We start from the raw sequence: 18,895 nt of genomic DNA, 5'->3' as shown, positions 1-18,895 counted from the left end.
TTAAAGGTCACTTAAGCAACAAGGCCTTTATTGCTATGCCTTCCAGAGCAGTGTGAGACAGTCCCAGGGTTGGGTAAACCCACAACAGGTACCGCAGAAATCGGTTCACCTTCCCCAGATGTCCTTTGTAGACACTGCTTAGCTAAGTTGTTGGCCACAGGTAGGTCGTATCCACACCTAAACTATTCGGGGAAAGAAGGCCCAACATGGGCCCCACCATTCATGACTCTTCCATACACAGCAGGGTGCATGGTCTGCTGTCTCTGAGCACATCAGGGTGACAATGCATTAGGGGGAGGTGCCAGGTGGCAGAGGTGTGATGGCTTCTGTCACAGCCTGTGCAGGTCAGAGTGCAACACAGCTCCCAACCTTCCCTCATACCTGACACCCCCACAGCATAGCATGAGTGATGGGGTACCCAGTTTAGCTTTCAAATGGCTCCTCTCCTCAAGCTCCTTTCTGCAGAGATGCCCTCCCTATTGAGCGAGGTGCCAGCTATGGTGAAAGGCCTTCCCATATCCTGTCCCCCTATGGCCTTTCTCCAATGTGGCCTTTCTTGTGCTGAAGGAGGGTAGAACTGTGTTTAAACGCTTTCCCACACTCCGCACACTCATAGGACCTCTGCTCCGTGTGGAACTGCTGGTGCCGGTTGCGGTAGGACCTGGTGGTGAAGGTCTTCCCACACAGGCCACACTCGTAGGGCCGTTCTCCAGTGTGGACCTTCCAGTGCTGGTACAGGCCCGAGCGGGTCACATACGCCTTCCCGCACTGCTTGCACTCATAAGGCTTTTCTCCAGTGTGAACTCTCTGGTGGAGAATGAAGCTCTGGTTGTATTTAAAGAACTTCCCACATTCCCGGCATTCATACGGCCTGCCTCCAATGTGAACTTTCCGGTGCCGGATGAGGGTGGACAGGACACTGAAGGCTTTGCCACATTCGCTGCAGGCGTAGGGCCGTTCTCCAGTGTGAATTCTCTGGTGCAGAACAAGGGCGTCTTTGCGGTTGAAAGTTTTCCCGCACTCACCACACTTGAAAGGTTTTATGCCTGTGTGAACCTTCTGGTGCTTCCTTAGTTTAGATGGGTAACTGAAGGCCTTTCCACACTCATTACACACGTTGGATGACTCTCCAGTGTGGATTTTTTGGTGATGAAGGGTTGAGTTCTCCTTGGGGACACTTCCACCTTTTGGCCACCTGTAAGGTCTTTCTTCACAGTGGGTTACCAGGTGGTCAAGGAGTGTGAAGGCCTTCGGGAAGGCCTTCCTGCAGCCGCTGCACTTGAAGGACTTCTGTGTGGTGTGGTCTCCTTGCTGCTGCTGGTTGCGACTGGGGCTGGGCAGGAAGGGCTCCCTGTGCCCCAGGCTCCTGCATGGCTCCCCCTCGCTGTGGGTGGCCTGGAGCCGGAGGTGGCCTAAGGTGGCAGGGATGTCTTTCATAGTCTCTCCACCCAGAAGGTGCTTCTCTGACAGGTGGACTCTGCAGCTCCTTACCTGTTGAGGAGGGGCCTCCCCATCATCCAGTCTACAGGGACAACCTAAAACGGAGACACATCAGTTGCAGAGAGCTGGATTAGCAACAGGAGGCACCTTTATCGCCTGTGCACGCCAGACACACCCAGTGAGGGTCCACGGAATCCCCAGGGAGTAACAGGGAAATGTCTGCTGAGAAAGGGCTGGCCCTGCACAACAGGGTTCTGCCAGATCACAGAACAGGGGAGACCTCAACAGGGGTGAGGACACAAACACAGTAGAGTGTGGGGAGGAGAGCTGGGCCTCTGAACCAAGTCATGTCTTTGCAATGGGCTTTAAGCAGGGCCTGAGCTACTGGTGACAGTAAGCACGGTGAAGAAGGAAAAAATGACTGTAGCACAGAGAAGGGGAAATGACAAAACACAGAGGCCACTAAAGTGGGCCATCAGGGCCTGAGTCATGGTGGACACGGCAAGACCACACCGTGTGTCCAGAGGGAAAGGCAGGGTAGGAATAAGGTGCGGTCACCAGCCTCAGAACCAAAACACCAGTGCACACAGACACGGGATCCAGCTGCTGTCAGCCCGCCACCGAGACCAAGGCTCCCCCAGGCCACTCACCAAGACCAGGACCCTTCCTGGCTTCTGCTCTGCGAACCAGAGTCATGTCCACCATGTTGGCCATCTGGAGCTCTTCTTTACCCTCCACTTGGGCCACCGCATGGGATCTTGAAGGTACAAATCCTATGAGGGAGAAAGTTTAAGAGGCCAGCCGGCCACACACCATAGGAATCTTATGTCACCAAGGCAACCAGAAGGAAACTTGAGTATTAGAAAAGGAACCTCCCCTGTACATTTAAAAATTCATTGAGAGGATAGATCTCATGTTATATGTTTTACCACATTTTTTAAAAAAGAATCTCTTATGGAGCATAACTAGCGTAACTGAAGTAAGAAATATATAACCAATAATGATTGGAGATTTCAAGTTCTAACTTTCAATAAAGGGATAGAACTATGAGGCAGAAAATGGACAAGGATGTAGCACTTGAATAACACTAAAAGTCACCTAGAACTAATAGACACATACAGGACATGCCACCTAAGGACAGCAGATACATATTCTCACATTCTCCACAATGTTCTCAATCTGGAACATTCCTCACAGCAAACCATTTGGTAGGACATAAAACAAGCCTCAACGGATTTCAGAGGGCTGAAATCATAGAAAGTATGTTCTCTGCCCTGGCTGGTGTGGCTCAAGGGATTGAGCGCAAGCCTGTGGATCAAAAGGTCACCAGTTCAGTTCCTGGTCAGGGCACATGCCTGGGTTGCAGGCCATGTCGTCAGCTGAGGGCACACGAGAGGCAACTGATTGATGTATCTCTCACATATTGATGTTTCTTTCCCTTCCTTTCTTTCTCCCTCCCTACTCTCTCTAAAACAAACAAACAAATAAATAAATAAATAAATAAATCCCTTTAAAAAATTTAAAAATAAGGTATATTCTCTGACTGCAATGAAATTAAACAGAACTTAATGGCAGAAAAGAAGTTGGGAAACTCACAAATTTGTAGACTTTAACGAAAACTCTCCTAAATAACCACAAAAAAATTTAAAAGCACTTTTAAGGTTTTTTAATAGATTTTATTTAGTTAATTTTAGAGAGAGGGGAAGGGAAGGAGAAAAAGAGGGAGAAAAACATGATGTGTAAGAGAAATATCGATCAGTTGCCTCTCCCACACCCCCAACCAGGGACCCCGCCCGCAACCCACACATGTGCCCTGACCAGGAATCAAACTGGCAACCCTTTGGTTGGCAGGCTGGCACTTAATCCACTGAGCCACACCAGCCAGGCACAAAGCACTTTTAGATGAATGAAAATGAAAACACAACATATAAACGTTATGGGGGAAAAGCAGTGCTTAAAGGGAAAATTATAGCCACAAACACCTCCGTGCTGTTTTATTCACAACACTTGTGCCACCAAGTGTGTGGAGAGTTTCCCAGACCACTTCTCCAGCTCTGACACCAACTGGTGTCCAAGGATTTCATCAATTCCGACCCCAACTACCCAGAATCAGTGTCAGACGCCGCAAGACTGTTCAGGGCTTCGGACATCAATGGAAAGTCTCAGGACTCCCATACTTCTGGCCAACTGGCTGTAAGTCGGGGATTCCCACAACTGATCCCTCCTCAGGTTCATTAATTTGCTAGAACTCAGGTTCACAGAACTCAAGAGAAGAGTTTCCTTAGATCACCAGTTTATTATAAAGGACACAGCTCAGAAGCAGCCAAAAGGAAGAGATGCACAGGGCAAGGTGTGCCCAGGGTGGGGATGGGGATGGGAGTTGAGGAGTGTCCACACCTCCTCCCCAGGGGAGTGCCACTAGTCCAACAACTCCATGTGTTCACCAACCCAGAAGCTCTCCAAGCACCACTGTTTAGAAGTTTGAATGGAGGTTTCACTATGTAGGGATGATCGATCAAACCACTGACTGTTGGTGATATACTCCAGGCCCTATGCTGTCTATGGGGGGCTGGGGGCTGGGAGGATGGAGGGGGTAGGGAGTGGCTGAAAATTTCAACCTTCCAATCATGCCTTAGTCTTTCTGGTGACCATGCCTCATCCTGAACCTATCTAGGGTTCCCCAGCTACCAGTCACAATGAGCATACATAAAAACATCCTCATCACTGCAGAGATTCCAAAGGTTTTAGGAGCTGTGTGCCAGGGGCTGGAAACAAAATCAAAATACAAATGTATTTCTCTCACAACAAGCATATTTATTTAAAAAAAAAAGATTTTATTTATTTATTTTTAGAGAGAGGAAAAGGGGGAGAGAAAGAGGGAGAGAAACATCAATGTGTGGTTGCCTCCTGCACACCTCATATTGGGGACCTGGCCTGCAACCCAGACATGCACCCTGACTGGGAATCGAACTGGTGGTGATCCTGTTTCACAGTCCAGCATTCAATCCACTGAGCCACACCAGCCAGAGCTACAACAGGAATATTTAAAAAATATCTCAAACCTCTGGTCATAAAACCCTAATGGGGGCAGGTCAAGGTGGGTAGTCAAACCCTAGGCCTGTAACTTCTTTAGTGCGGTCCTTTGTTACTGTGCATCCGGGTTAACACACCTTTGAAATGCCTCTTTTCAAACCCCTCACCAGAGCACATGATCTGAACTACATTGGAATACAGTCCCTGCCTCACTTTCTTTCACCTTTATGTAATCTTCCTCCTTAATTTCAAATGTGCAAAAGACACTGCAACACTTTTTCTCCCTGGCATTTGAGATCTTGCTCCCTGGCATGGGTCATCAGTTTTTGCTCAAATAAACTCTTATTAAAAAATTCAAAAAAGAAATCTCAGCCCTGGCTGGCGTAGCTCAGTGGATTGAGTGCGGTCTGGGAACCAAAGTGTCCCAGGTTCGATTCCCAGCCTGGGTTGCAGGCCATAACCCCCAGCAACCGCACATTGATGTTTCTCTCTCTCCCTCTCTCTCTCCCTCCCTTCCCTCCCTAAAAATAAATAAATAAAATCTAAAAAAAAAAAAAAGAAAGAAATTTCAAACCAATATCCTAACTTTACACCTCAAGGAACAGAAAACAGAAGAGCAACTAAACCCAAAGTTAGCAGAATGAATGAAATAATAAAGAGTAGGAATAAATGAAAGAGACTGGATAAACACAATCAAGGATACCAAAGTATGTTTTTTTGAAAAGATCAACACAATTGACAAATGTTAAACTGACAAGAAAAAACAGAATATTCAATTTATTGAAAAGAGGAATGAAAAAGGAAACATTACTAACAAATTACAAAAATACAAACTCTTCCAAAAAACAGGAGAGGATGGAACATTTTCCATCCACTGAAGCCAAAATTACCCTCACATTCAATTCAGAGACATTACAAGAAAAGAAAACTACACCACTGATGATTCATTAAATTTTTTTTTATTATTTATTGAGTTTTTAGAGGGAGGAGGGAGAGGAAGGGCAGGGGTAGGGAGAGCGGGGCTGAGAGACAGAGAGACACTGATTTGTTGTTCCACTTGTCCATGCATTCATTGGCTACTTCTTATGTGTTCTGACTGGCGATTGAACCTGCAACCTTGGTGTATCCAGATGACACTATAACAACTGAGCTTGCCAACCAGGGCACATTGATAACTCTTATGAATATAGTTACAAAAATACTAGCAAACCAAATCCAGGAATTAACAAAAGGGATTATAAACCACAACAGAGTGGGATTTATTCCAGTAATGCAAAGTGGAACATATTAAAACCAAATCCGGAAATGCACCATGTTAACAGAATAGAGGACAAAAATCACACTATAATTTCCATATACATGGGAAAGGATCTGACACAGTCTAAGGGCTTTTCATGCCAAATGCCCTCAACAAACTAGGAAGAGAAGGAAACCTCACCTGCAAAAACCTATAGTCAATATCATACTCATTAGTAAAAGATTGCTTTTCCCATAAGATTGGAAATAAGATAAAGGCGTCTACACTTATCAAATAAGGTACTGGAGGCTCTGACAGGTGTGGCTCAGTTGGCTCGGCATTGTCCCACAAAGTGAAAAGTTACAGGTGTGATTCCCCATCAGGGCACATGCCTGGGTTACCAGTTCAGTCCCCAGTCAGGGTGCATATGAGAGGCAACCAATGGATGTTTCTCTCTTACATCCCTCTCTTTCTCTCTCCTTTTGAATTCATGGCTCAGTCCTGGCCCAGGAAGGGCCCTATACAATTTTCTTTGGAGGAAGGTGGCAAAACTGGGAGCAGAGGGGCCATAGCTTCAGCAGGGTCATAGAAAAAGGGAGAGCTGCATCGGATTTGTTGGGAAAATTGTAAACATCGGAACCACAAGCCATCCCCCAGGAGCCCTTGAGGCTGAGGCTGCTAACAGGGCTGCTCAGGGAGAGGCAGGATGAGCACAGCCCAGTCCCTGTATGGGCACCAACCCAGGGAACCTGAGAAAAAAGCAGTCTTCGTGGTGGGGCTTTAGGATGAACACAAGTTCCCCTTGGGGAAAAAGCAGAGGTGGCCAGATTGCTGGGAGAGTATGAGAGTCTTACCTAGTGAGACAATGAGGGCAAAGTTCTCCAGCATCACATCACGGTACAGGCTCCTCTGGGTGCAATTAAGGAGACTCCACTCCTCCCGGGAGAAGTACACGGCCACGTCCTCAAAGGTCACCCCCTGCCATGATGGACTCAACTGAGCCTTCGGGTCAACAGTAGGCAGAAAAGCCAACCAAAATGTAGACAGAGAAACACATCCAGGCCCTTGACCTGTGGCTTAGGGCCCTGCCACATCTTTCCCTTTAAGTCCCAATCCCCCATCCATACTCTCATCCCTCCCTCTTCCTAAAATCCCTACACCTCAGAGAATTACCAGGTACCTCAATTCCAATGGTGTCTCGCTCCTAATATACTACTGGATTATGTATGCATCCAGCCCACAGCAACAGGCTGGGGACCAGACAGATGCCAACTACGTACAGAGCCGGGAGCACAGGAGCTCCCTATCTCCTGCCCGCCAGATCCCCGAGCCCCAGGGATCACCTCACAGAGCTCATCCAGCTGCCAGGCAGGCACACAGCTCAGCATAACCTCTGCAGTCCGCCCCAGCTGCATGAAACTAATGAGTCCGCCAAAGGCCAGGTCTGCAAGTGGTGTCTCGAGTGACACCACGGAAAACAACAACTCCCCAGCCCGCCCCAGGCAGCCTCGCCGCTCGTAACCTCGCAGGCATCTCCAAGCCCCCGCCCTCATCCACCAGCCTTGCTCCCTCCTGGGCTCATTTGGAAGCGGATCCCTACCACTCACCAGCGTCTCCTCGGCCATCGGAACCTGCGACCAGCACGCGCGCCCAGTGTCAGATGAACTCCGCCGCCGCCCGGCGCGCAGCGCAGCCACCTCCGGCCGCCGAGGAAATTTCGAAGCTCGGTCTCCGCCGGGTACGAGGCTCTGAGGGCTGCGGGGCAGCCTCCGGGGAAACGGGGCACGCGAGCCTCAAGTAGACAGAGCCATCCCAGGGATGCCCGCGCGTGCGGAGGCGCTGCCTGGGTCGCCGCCTTTCTCTTCTGCCGCCCGCCGCTCTCGCCCACCGCACTCGAGGGACGTCGTCCCGGACCGCGGTATTCGCTAAAGAACCGGACAGACCCACCGCCAACTGCAAACGGAGCATAGCCAGGGCAATACCGGAAGTCCCGCCCCACTCGTGCTGCCAGCGGCTCCATCCAGTCAGCCCCGCTTCACGCGTTCACTTCATTTCACAGCTTTTCTCGCGCGGCCGCTTGCTCGTTGCCGCGGCGACAGGGGAGGGCGTTCCCAGCTGCTGCAGGACACCTGGAACTACATTTCCCATAATAACCTCACAGTGCGTCCCTAACGACGCTAACCGACAACGGCCCAAGAGAGGGGCGTTTCCTTTCCCGGCGAGCTGCGCCTGCAAGGAGGAGCTTCCTGTTACTTGGGAACCACACGGGGCGGAGGAATGAAGTTGCTGCGCTACTGATGGCATCCCGGAAGCTCCCCCGGCCCGCGGCGAAGCCAGCGGGGAAGACACGACAGCCGGATGTTCCCCCACGCCTTGTACTCCCGAGGCCTGCTTGGCCACCATTGTTATCGAGGAGGGGAGAACTAAAGCAGAGGGAACTGCAGCCTCGGGGCCGGGGACAGGAAGTGTTGGCGGGGGCGGGACGGTGGGGGGGGGGCAGGGAAAACCAAGTGTCTGAGTCGGACAAGAGCGTGGAATGGAGGGGAGGTGTTTTGTAGAAAGCTCTCTCTCTGGTCCCCATTCGAGTCCACGCCCTGCCCACCCGCAGCCTCAGTTTCCCCATCTGTCAATCTGGGCACTGCTGCTGCCTCGAGGAACAATGGGAGGAGAGCTGGGGGAGGACGCAGGTAAGATTTGCTGAGTTGGAGGTCCCACGAACATGGCGGAGGAGGCCGTGTGGCCAAGATCATGGCTCCTCTGCTTAGTCCTCTGGACATCACTTGACATATGAGGTCCCTTCTTGTGCTTGAGGTGCCCCCAGTGCACCCTTGGTACACACCAGGCGCTCAATAAATTCTTGTGGATTAACGAATTCTCTTTGCAAATAGTGTTTATTGTCTGCTTTACAGAAGAGGGAACCAAAGCCTGTCAAGTACAGTCCTCTCCGTCATAATGCCAGGCACTGAGGGTGACCTGCTTGCTGTCTGGGTGTTCACAGGACCTGGGAGGAGGAGCAAGCCTGGGACAGCAGGGATGGAGTGGGCAGAGGGAGGCCTGGGAGAGCGCAGCTCCACGTGACCACAGAGGCTGAAAGGTAAGGGTGAGGGGCAGTCCCAGTGATCCTGGCCCCGGGGTGGTTTCGGGCAGACCCTTTGTTCATGAGCAGTGGGCGGGCAGGCACCGAGGTAGTAATCAGCAGACAGGATGCTCAGTGGTCCCTGGGCTCTGTCATCAGCCTCATTTTACAGGAGGAGAGACTGAAGCCTCAGGCTCCCAGTTGAGGGTGAAGAAATCATGCCTCCTTGAAGCCCCCTGGAGGAAGCTGGTTAGCACAGTGAGGGAGAGGCCAGCGCTGTCCACTACCCTCAGCCAACACCTCATTGTGTCAGGTCCCCAAGTCAATGACAGCTACTATTTCATCTTAGTGTCCTTGAAGATACAGTTCTGACATCTTTCCTCCAGGCAGCCTTCCTTGAACACCCTCAGGCAGAGAGCAACATCTCTCCCTCTATGTACCACCAAACAAGGAAGCTTTCTGGTTCCCTTGGCTGGACCCATCCCTGGAAGGTCTCCTGCCCCAACCCCTCTACCCCAGGCAGGAGAGATGGGATGAGGAGGGAGCTGAGACACTATATAAACAGTAATGGCTCCTGCAGATATCCAGATCCTAATCCCTGGAATCTGAATCTGATACCTTGCCTGGGTGCCTAAAGGACTTGCAGATATGATTAAATTAAGGACTTTGAGCTGGAGAGATTATCCTGAATTATCTGGGTGTCACCACAGAGTCCTTATAAGTGAAAGAGGAAGGCAGGAGGGTTAGAGAGGGAGACATCTGAAGATACTATCCTGCTGCTTTGAAGATGGAGGAAGCCAAGGAATGAAGCTTAGAAGCTGAAGAACCTAAGGACACAAATTCTTCCCTGGAGCCTCCAGAAGAAACTGGCCCTGTGGACACCTGGACTTTCAGTCCAGTGAAGCAGATCCCAAGACTTCTGCCTGCAGAACTGTGAGACACTATGAGTTGTTCTAACGAACTGAGTTGGTGGGAATATGTCGCAGCAGCCAGAAGAATCTACACATTGCCATCCTTGCTCCTGCCTGATCAGGTCCCCTCCCGGTGGAGGCTGGGCTGTGAGTGACATTGGCTCTACAGGTATGGGACAGGAACCGGTCTTAGAAGACACTCCCTTGGACACCCTGCCATTCCCACTCTGTCCACCTGGAAGCAGCAGCTTGCATCAGAAGGAGCTCCGCTGACTGCCTTGATCAGAGTGACTAGCAGCTGTGTCAGCCCAGGGTGTCCACAGGCATTCCTGGGCTGCCCACCGGTCACCTGCAATGCTGTCACTCCCCAGAAAACTGTTTGGCATTCACTCTATGCCAGGTGCTGAGAACACACATGTAAACAAACCAAACAGGAGTCTCTAGCCCCATAGAAATGTCACTGGAAAAATGCTGGAGGCCCCCTGCAACACACAGCACCCCAACCCTGGGATGAGGCAGAGTGGGGGTTTCAGGACCTGTGGGTCAGGGCAGATGACATGTCCTGAGGGTGGCTGCCATCGACTGGGCTGTCACTAAGCCAGGAAGGCTTCTGGGAGGAGGACAGGATCCAAGAGCTGCCCTCCCTGGAGGCAGCTGTCCACCAGGAGGGCTGAGGCTTCACTTGGGGACCCAACAGGAAAGGCTGGTGGAAACCTGGCAGAGGAGGGGCAATAACTGACCCCAAGAGAAATTAATGAACAGAGGTGGGGGTGATGGGAACTCCAGTCGCCAAGGAAGTCCAGGAGCAACCCCCCAAATCATGTGTCACTGACCCAGAGGGTAACCTTGGCCTCTGTGAGCCTTGGTGATACAGCTGCCCCAGGCCCCAAAGCCTATCAGGAGGATCCCGGAAACCAGGACCCATAGAGGAAGTCGAAGCCTCCATGGAAACTTGGTTCTCAGCACGCAGGTGGGAGCTAGCCTTTGAGGCTCAGGCCCTACCTGTCCCTCTCCAGCCCTGGTCCCAGCCAGGTGTGCAGGGTAGCAACGGAGACAGCTGGATCCTACCTGGTCCAGCCTGCAAGCAGCTGAATATAAAACAAAAGTGCACCACCTGGGTGGGAGTCAGCTCTGCAGTGGCCCAGCCAGAGGGCTGGTGCCAGCCAATAGTAGCAGCAGCTCTGCCCTCCAAGGACAGGGCCACCACAGTCAGTGAGGGAGACTCTCCAGCCAGGGATGAAGACTGGGGGACTCCCACTGCACTCTCACAGAGACCAGATTTAGACCTCCCAGCAGGGTCTTTACAAAGACCCTCCGCTGAATGCCCGCAGGGATTGGGGGCAGATATGTTCTCAGGGATTTCTTGAAACGGTCCTTGTCCAGTGGTGATGATCCCACCAGACCTCCCTCTGGAGAAATGTGTGCCTGCCCAGCCCCCAGTTAAGCCTCAGGGGATCCTAGCAAGTGGTTCTGGCAGGGCCCCCAGGATAAAACCGAGATCCCCAGGATCGAAGACTGGATCTGCAGCAGAGACGTGTTTACTGTGCCCCCCATACCCTTCTCCTGCCTCGTGCCCCACTGGCCCATCCAGGGCCATCCTCTGCCTCCCACTCACGGTCCAAGGTCCTGTCCAGCATCCCCTCTACCTCCTCTGTGTCCGCGGGGCTCCTTTGGGGCTCCAGTGCACCCTCCGCAGCCCCCGGCAGGATGGCATCCAAGTCACGGTCCGTGGAGCCTGGGGTCCAGGGCGTCCCAGGCGTGGGCTGTGCCGGGATCCAGGAGAGGCCGGGTGCCGGAGCAAGAGCCACAAGCTGGGGCCGTGCGGGACCAGAAGAGGCGGCGTGCGGGATGAGGAAGAAAATATAAACACCGGAGACAACCAGGCCAGCGGCCACCAGCACTGCCAGTGCTACCGCGGCGTTAAAGGCCCAGGTGGGGCTGTCCAGAGTCAGGCGGCGCGACAGCGGGCGGCCCAGGCGCAGGGGAGGCGGAGGCTGCGGGCGCGCGGAACGTGTCTTGCGCGACCCAGGCGCAGGAGGCGGGCGCATGTAGAGCAGACCCCGGCGCCGGTCGAAGCGCACAGAGCCTTGGCTCGCAGGCGGGGCGCACGCCTCGCGGGGCAGCAGGCCGGATTGTGTAGGCAGGGCGGGCAGCCCTCCGCGCTGGGCTAGTCGCGTGGGTGTGCGGCACATCGGACAGGCCACCGCGTCACCGCCGCCTGCCGTGGCCAGCGACAGGCGAGCCAGGCACTCCAGGCAGAAGACGTGACCACAGTCCAGGCGCTTGGGCAGCTTGAACACGCCGTCGAAGGGTGACACGCAGATGAGGCACTCCACAGGGGATGCGGGGGGCAGGATGGGGCTCGAGCCCGGGGTGCAGTCCCCATCCTCCTCATCCTCTTCTTCCTCCCCCCTGCCTGGGGACCGGGGTGTAGACAGCGAGCCCGGGGAGCTTGGGGCCGAGGCCTGAGCGGCCCTCGAGTGGCGGCGGAGCCAAGGAAGCCCAGGGCAGGGCATCCGGACTGCGCCTGCGAAGAGAGGCGGTCAGGCAGCGAGCGAGGCAGTGCAAGGACAGTGTCTGCACGCTGCAGGGGATTCCCTCATGGTGGAGCAGGGCCCAGAAGCAGAAGACAGGACGGGGGGATAGAAGAGTCTCGGGGTTGAGGTAGAGGATGTTCAAGGTGGGGTGTAGCAGGATCGGGAATTGAGGGCACAGAAGGGAAGACAGGGAGGGACCTAGGACGAACCAGAGATAAACCCAGGGGGTATGGCCATTTTTGACCTAGACTTGGAGGACCCAGAATCAGGGGCTGAGGAGCCAAGTGGGTCCAGGGAGGACCAGACAGGCATAGGGAAGAGCAAATAGGGGCTCCCAGCTAGGCTGACAGACCCTGCAGGAGCAGACTCCGGGGACAGGGGTGAAGAGGAGCCTCAAGATGGGAGTCTGGTAGCACAGAGCAAGAAAGCCCAGGATAGGGGTCCCAGGCCAACCCCAGCCATCCAACCCTTCCTACCTGCTGGAGCCTCCTCTGTCTGGCAAGTCTCTGCTGGTTCTGACCCCAATCCTTGGCTTACCGTCAGAGGGACAAAAGTGCCCCTCCCTGTGGGAGGGAGCCTGAGGTGGCACCACTGCCCTCCAGTTCCTAGGTTCCCGCCAGACTAGTCAGACTGCTTGTCACGCCCACCAGGATGAACACAGAACGAATGTTGAGGATGGTGGGCAGGTGAAAGATAGAGTGACAGAGCTTGGACAGCCTAGGGATCTCAGATGAGCAATTTCCTGCCCCCACCCCAACACCTCCTTATGAATTCATCCAGGAGGCACTGGCAGAGAACATGGGGTGCCAGTTGCCCCAAAGGTTGCCTAGGGCTGGGCTGCAGCCAGACCAAGTACTGCTCCCAGGGAAGCAGCCTGGAGCCCCTGGGGGACAACCTGGCCAGAATGGGACTTATGGAGTTTTGTGGGTGGAAAGCAAGCAGATCCCTCAGTGGCCTGGGCTGAGCAAAAGGGGCTGAAGTGGTCATGGCCCAGGCTCCAGCTTAGCTTCCTCTTCCTGGACTGCTCAGGACGGCAGACTGCTACCGTGACTTCATGGGGACCCACCAAGCCCCTCCCCAAGCCAGAGTGACACCTCTGTGAGGATAACCCCACCCTTCTCATTTCCAACCAGCTGGAACACTCCAGGTGGCCAGGCCAGCACCCCAGGGTGCCATGGTTCTTAGTCAGTAGTGCTTTCCTGGGGAATCCAGGTCCTCACAGACCAAAAGAGGTGCCAGGAATGTGACTAGCTCCTCAGGATTTGGGGCTGTCTTGCCCCAGCTCCCAGAGACCCCCAAGGACAGACAGTGGCACAGGCAGGTGGTGCTGCCCAAGAGGCAAACAGGTTTATTGGGGCTGCAGTCAGTGATCAACGGTTGGACTTGGCCACACGCTCCAGCTCATCTTTCTTCTTGATAGCGTAGGAGTTGGAGGAGCCCTGGAAGGGAAGAGCATGGTTAGCTCTGGATGTAGGAAGACCCCCCCGTTGAGCCGCGCAGTTCCTCATTCACCTTGGCTGCGTTGATGAGCTCATCTGCCAGGCACTCAGCGATGGTCTTGATGTTCCGGAAGGCAGCCTCACGAGCACCTGTGCACAGCAGCCAAATAGCCTAAGGAGCACAGAGGTCCACTAAGCCTGGGACAGAGGATGCCCCAAACCAGGCAAGGCCATGGCCCATCCGGACCCCTCCCCCAAAACTGCTGGCTACACATCGCCGCCCACTGGCTCACTAAGATGAAATGGCAGGAGCCCACATTGCTGCCAGATCTGGGATCAGACTGAGGGCCACAAAAGTGTGGACAGACACGAAAGGTTGAGGTTGGGTCCCTGATTACAGGAGATTGGAGACCTGCCATGATAGGGAAATGCAATGTAATGTGTGCTCTTGGCCCGAACCCTTGATTGGAAACTAACGGCTATAAAGGGTGTGCTGGGGACACCAAGGGAAAACTGGACACTCAACTGTTGTTAAAATTCCTCAGGGGTGACAGTGGGGATATAACATCCATGTTCTCAGAGATACCCACTTAAGTGTTGAGGGGAAAATGGTTAAAATGTCTTCAATGGATTCTCAAGTAATCCAAGAAAAACACACACACGCACACAGCATAAAAAAAAATAGACCAAAAATCAAATGGCATCTCACCCCAATAGGTCCAGAGCTAGGATCTGCCCTACATGGGGTAGGAATCCAGGAAGGCTTCCTGGAGGAAATGACACTCCAGGTAAAACATGCAGACAGAAATGAACCAGCCTGCTTGCCAGCCTCTGCCCAGGCAGGACTCCACCAAGGTCTGATTGCTGTACCAGCCCAGCCACGTGTGTCTAAAGCTCCAGGCCCACCTGATTCACCCGGCGCAGAGGGGACACGTCCACAGCCTGTCGCCTCACTGTTCCAGCTCGTCCAATTCGGGTTGAGTCCTCCCGGGGGCCACTGTTGATAATGGCATTCACCAGGACCTGCAGGGGGTTCTGGTGGGGTGGGAGACAATGAGCCTGAGGTCTGGCCAGTACCCCACTCTAGTCTCCTCATCCCTAAAACCTGTAGGACCCCAGCATGCACACCACATGGTGGCTGTTAACTATAGGGTTTGCTAAGGGCATGCTCTGCCCACCTGGCCTCAGACCCTACCTCGCCAGTGAGCAGGTGGATGATCTCGAAGGCATGCTTGACGATGCGCACGGTCATGAGCTTCTTGCCGTTGTTGCGGCCATGCATCATCATGGAGTTGGTGAGGCGCTCAACAATGGGGCACTGTGCCTTGCGGAAGCGCTTGGCTGCATAGCGCCCTGCACTGTGGGGCAGGTATTTGGCATACTTCTCCTTCACAGCAATGTAATCCTGGGGCAGGAAACAGATGGGACCATGGTCAGAAACAGGATGGACCAGAGGAACCGAGCACCCACTTAGGGTAGCCCACCTACATATGAGGTCTTGGTTATGAGCCCCACATGGCTGCTATAAAAACATGAAATGTAAACAAGTAACCCCCCCCATTTTATTTATTTTTATTTTTAATTTATTTTTTATTTTTAGAGAGGGAAGGGAGGGAGAAAGAGAGAGAAAAAGAGAGAAAGATCAATGTGCGGTTGCTGGGGGCCGTGGCCTGCAACCCATGCATGTGCCCTGGCTGGGAATCGAACCTGTGACGCTTTGGTTCACAGACTGCGCTCAATCCACTGAGCTACGCCAGGCAGGGCAGATTTTATTTATTTTTAGAGAGGGGAGGGGAAGGACAAAAAGAGGAAGAGAAATATCAGTATGTGGTTGCCTCTAGTATGCCCCCAACTGGGGACCAGGCCTGCAACTCAGGCATGTGCCCTAACAGGGAACTGAACCAGCAACCTTTTGGTTCATAGGCCAGCAGCACTCAATCCACTGAGCCACACCAACTAGGGCACAAGTGACTTTATAATGGGAGGAAGTGGGATAGAGAACTATGGAGAGTATCACAAGTATAACACAATCACCCAATTTGGTGTTCCTGAAACTGTAGCATTGACATTTTAGATAATTCTTGGGAGGGCTGGGGGCTGTCCTGTGCATTGCAGAATGTTTAAAAGCAATGCCCTTGGTCCTGACACCCAAACCATTGTTAAAAAAAAAAATCCACATAAAAATCCTTTCTATGCATACATAAATTTCCCAAGAAAATGTCTAGAAAACCCCAAAATGTTGGGAAGGGGGCTGAGATCAGGAACTATGTGAGCATTTACAGGACTCTCAATAGTCCCACTATGAAACATGCCCAAGGCCATTCTATGACTCACACACCAGGATATAAACAATGTGTTTCTAAAGATACAAGGAGTGACAAGGAAAGGATACAAGAGAGGCTGATACTAGCATGACGGTCTGGTGTCTACCGGAGGAAACCACCTGCACACACAAGCTGTTCCATTTACTTCTTTTAAAAAACATAAAAAAAAAATTTATTTTCAGAGAGGTGGAAGGAGGGAGAAAGAGGGAAAGAAACATCAATTGCTTGCCTCTTGCACACCCCTAACTCAGGTATGTTACATAGGGAGTCAAACCAGAGACCTTTTGACTTGCAGGCCAGCACTCAACTCACTAAGCCACATCAGCCAGGGCTCAATTCCTTATAAAATAAAAAGTGACCCTGCCTGGTGTGGCTCAGTAGATTGACTCCCGGCTGGGAACCAAAGGGTCACGAGTTCGATTCCCAGCCAGAGCACATGCCTGGGTTGCAGGCCAGGTCCCTAGTAAGAAGTGCACAAGAGACAACCACACACTGATGTTTCTCTCCCTCTTTCTCCTTCCTTTCCTCTTCCTGTAAAAATAAGTAAAATCTTAGCCCTGGCTGGCGTAGCTCAGTGGATTGAGCGCGGGCTGGGAACCAAAGTGTCCCAGGTTCGATTCCCAGCTAGGGTATATTCCTGGGTTGCAGGCCATAACCCCCAGCAACCGCACATTGATGTCTGTCTGTCTGTCTGCCTGTCTCTCTCTCCCTCTCTCACCCTCCCTTCCCTCCCTAAAAATAAATAAATAAAATCTTTAAAAATAAGTAAAATCTTAAAAAATAATAATACAAAGGGGGAATAATAGAAAGCAACCTGAATTTTATTCATCTCTGTACAAACGCAGTTGCAAAATATAACTTTTTCCCTCCAGAAAGGACCCACAAAGGTGCAAACGAGGCCAAGTGTACAACATGGAGATAAGATAAAGTAGGAGGCGTCCCATTTTCTGATTTCAAACCTATTACAAAGCTGCAGAAATCAAGACAGTGTCAGGACCCTGAACAGGTAGATCAGTTGGTTACAGAGTTGCCCCAATACATGAAATGAGAAAGCTTTGATCCCTGGTCAGGGCACATATAAAAAACAACCAATGAATGCATAAATGAGTGGAATAATACATCGGTGTTTCGCTCTCTTTAAAAAAAGGCAGTGCATCAGGCTTAAGGACATACATACAAACCAACAAAACAGAACCCAGAGGCCAGGGATAAACATCTGTGCTCAGGCATTGGCTGGGTGCCTCAGTTGGTTACAGTGTCGACCCATTATACCAAGGTTTCAAGTTTGATCTCCATTCAGGGCACATACAAGAATCAACCAATGAATGCACAAATAAGCGGAACAATAAGTTGGTATCTTTCTCTCTAAAAATCAGTTGAAAGTAAAACCAACATCTATGCTCAACTAATTTCCAACAAGCATGCCAAGACCAACACTCTCTTTAACAAACCACATTGCTTGGACACATGCATATAGTGTATAGAAGAGACTTAAATTACAAACATCCTATGGCCTACATTTATTAAATAAAATGTACAAAACTGAAGACAAAAACTAGATTTTGCTAGGTTAACTGGAAGAATGATGTTGGATCCTTGCCCTTTAAAATGGTCACAATGGTGAATTTTATGTTATGTGTATTTTACTGCAAAAATAAGCCACAGGATGGGATGTTCCTTCTGAGGAAGGAACCATCTCCTGACAAAAATGGTAGAAATCTCTGTACACATCCAAGGAACAATGGACAGGTGGGTGTGGTGGTACAGGGACCCTCCCTTTCACCTGTCTCCTGTTCAACTCTTAACTTAGAAGGGCAGCTACAAGTTTCAAGTGACCTTCCTGAAAGAATTCGCATGGGCCCCCATCCCCAGCTTGTGGGGCACAACCACGTCTCCCCTAACCTGCAAGGAAATGTCATTGATCTGCACATCATCGGTGCTCCACTTCCCGAAGAGCTTGATGTCAGGGGTCTCTGCTACTGCAGGTGCAGCCGGATCCCAGTCGGTCATCCTAGGGACAGAAATCGTCAGAGCCCAGGTGCACCCACCACTGACTCTGAACCCCGTACACACCCTGAGAATTCACAAGTCATGAGGAACCCAGGCAGGCTGTCAAATTCTGGCTCCACCTTTCTGAGCCCTAGAGAAACCACTTAGGTGTTAGCAAGAAGCATATGTCTGTCAACCAAGAACCCAGGGGTCAACAGCTGATGCATGAACCACAGCTGGGCAGGAGATGCCAAACGCCCTAACGTCACATCTGTTGGAGTTCAAATCCCAATCATGTCATTAAGAAGCTCTGCTGACTGTGGGAGTCACCAAACTGCTTTTGCTTCCGTATCAGCAAAACGGAAACGTTATCTGCCATCAAAGGTCACTACACGAGTTCTGAGCAGAGCCAGGCAAAACCTACGGTTCGTGTCCGGCACTAAAAAGGGAAGAGGAGCTGCTATTAAGGAGAAAATCGTGTGCAGTGGAGAATGCATCGTGCATCTCAGAATTACGGGAACTTCCTATCTCAACTTGTATTTGTAAAGAACAATCTCACAATCCAGAGGCCCGCTGCGCGGAAAGCTCCGGAGGCAGAGGAACTCCAGCAACCCCCCTGCCTCTTCCCGGTCCCTACGCACGTTTTCCGGAAGGAGAGGTGAGGGCTCATGAGAGAAGCCTCAGGCCTCGGGGCCCGTCCATGGCTTCCTTAAAGACTCTGGAACGTCCATCAAACCCCCGAACCCGCGACGGTCTCACCTGAGCGCGCTGCCTGGCCGCCTCCGTCGCTCCGCGTGGACCACGCGCTCCGCTGGCACAGACAGGAAGAGGCCGCAGGCCGCGGATTTACGCTTTTAACGGGAACGAAAACTTCCGGGTCAGCGGAGGCGACCCGCGCGGTAAAGGTAC

At 52.1% G+C, this 18,895-nt stretch overlaps 3 protein-coding genes across 4 annotated transcripts; all 3 read right to left on the bottom strand.

Moving 5' to 3' along the window:
* Positions 1-7: 7 nt before the first annotated feature.
* ZNF584 (zinc finger protein 584) lies at positions 8-7,721 on the bottom strand. Of its 2 annotated transcripts, none has more exons than XM_045849104.1 (4): positions 7,318-7,721; positions 6,565-6,712; positions 2,091-2,213; positions 8-1,535 (listed from the first exon to the last, which is right to left on the bottom strand). In XM_045849104.1, exons 1-4 carry the CDS (start codon positions 7,333-7,335, stop codon positions 529-531), a joined length of 1,296 nt encoding a protein of 431 aa, XP_045705060.1. In that variant the 5' UTR covers positions 7,336-7,721; the 3' UTR covers positions 8-528. The 2 variants fall into 2 exon arrangements, with proteins under 2 accessions (XP_045705060.1, XP_045705068.1); XM_045849112.1 differs by having other exon boundaries at positions 6,565-6,688; positions 7,318-7,720.
* A 496-nt stretch (positions 7,722-8,217) lies between these two features.
* Positions 8,218-13,290, bottom strand: RNF225 (ring finger protein 225). Its single transcript, XM_045849166.1, has 2 exons — positions 12,711-13,290; positions 8,218-12,224 (listed from the first exon to the last, which is right to left on the bottom strand). Exon 2 carries the CDS (start codon positions 12,211-12,213, stop codon positions 11,236-11,238), a length of 978 nt encoding a protein of 325 aa, XP_045705122.1. The 5' UTR covers positions 12,214-12,224; positions 12,711-13,290; the 3' UTR covers positions 8,218-11,235.
* Positions 13,291-13,554: 264 nt separating this feature from the next.
* RPS5 (ribosomal protein S5) lies at positions 13,555-18,895 on the bottom strand. The gene is made up of 6 exons (XM_045849210.1): positions 18,746-18,895; positions 17,900-18,008; positions 14,869-15,078; positions 14,580-14,708; positions 13,747-13,845; positions 13,555-13,673 (listed from the first exon to the last, which is right to left on the bottom strand). Exons 2-6 carry the CDS (start codon positions 18,005-18,007, stop codon positions 13,605-13,607), a joined length of 615 nt encoding a protein of 204 aa, XP_045705166.1. The 5' UTR covers position 18,008; positions 18,746-18,895; the 3' UTR covers positions 13,555-13,604.

The sequence above is a fragment of the Phyllostomus hastatus genome, unplaced genomic scaffold (assembly GCF_019186645.2).
Source record: "Phyllostomus hastatus isolate PE091 unplaced genomic scaffold, TTU_PhHast_1.1 phas_contig_133, whole genome shotgun sequence".
Taxonomy (NCBI): domain Eukaryota; kingdom Metazoa; phylum Chordata; class Mammalia; order Chiroptera; family Phyllostomidae; genus Phyllostomus; species Phyllostomus hastatus.
The sequence above is the reverse complement of the archived record's forward strand: the minus strand, read 5'-3'. Positions and strand labels throughout refer to the sequence as shown.

Coding starts and splice junctions, on each gene's coding strand:
- ZNF584 (XM_045849104.1), bottom strand. Junction 2,214..6,564: donor TGCCCTCATTGTCTCACTAG/GTAAGACTCTCA, acceptor TCTCCCTCATAG/GATTTGTACCTTCAAGATCC. Junction 1,536..2,090: donor CAGGAAGGGTCCTGGTCTTG/GTGAGTGGCCTG, acceptor TCTCCGTTTTAG/GTTGTCCCTGTAGACTGGAT.
- RNF225 (XM_045849166.1), bottom strand. CDS start 12,213: ATGCCCTGCCCTGGGCTTCCTTGGCTCCGCCGCCACTCGAGGGCCGCT.
- RPS5 (XM_045849210.1), bottom strand. CDS start 18,007: ATGACCGACTGGGATCCGGCTGCACCTGCAGTAGCAGAGACCCCTGAC. Junction 14,709..14,868: donor TCCACCTGCTCACTGGCGAG/GTAGGGTCTGAG, acceptor CCACCCCACCAG/AACCCCCTGCAGGTCCTGGT. Junction 13,674..13,746: donor AGCTCATCAACGCAGCCAAG/GTGAATGAGGAA, acceptor CTTCCCTTCCAG/GGCTCCTCCAACTCCTACGC.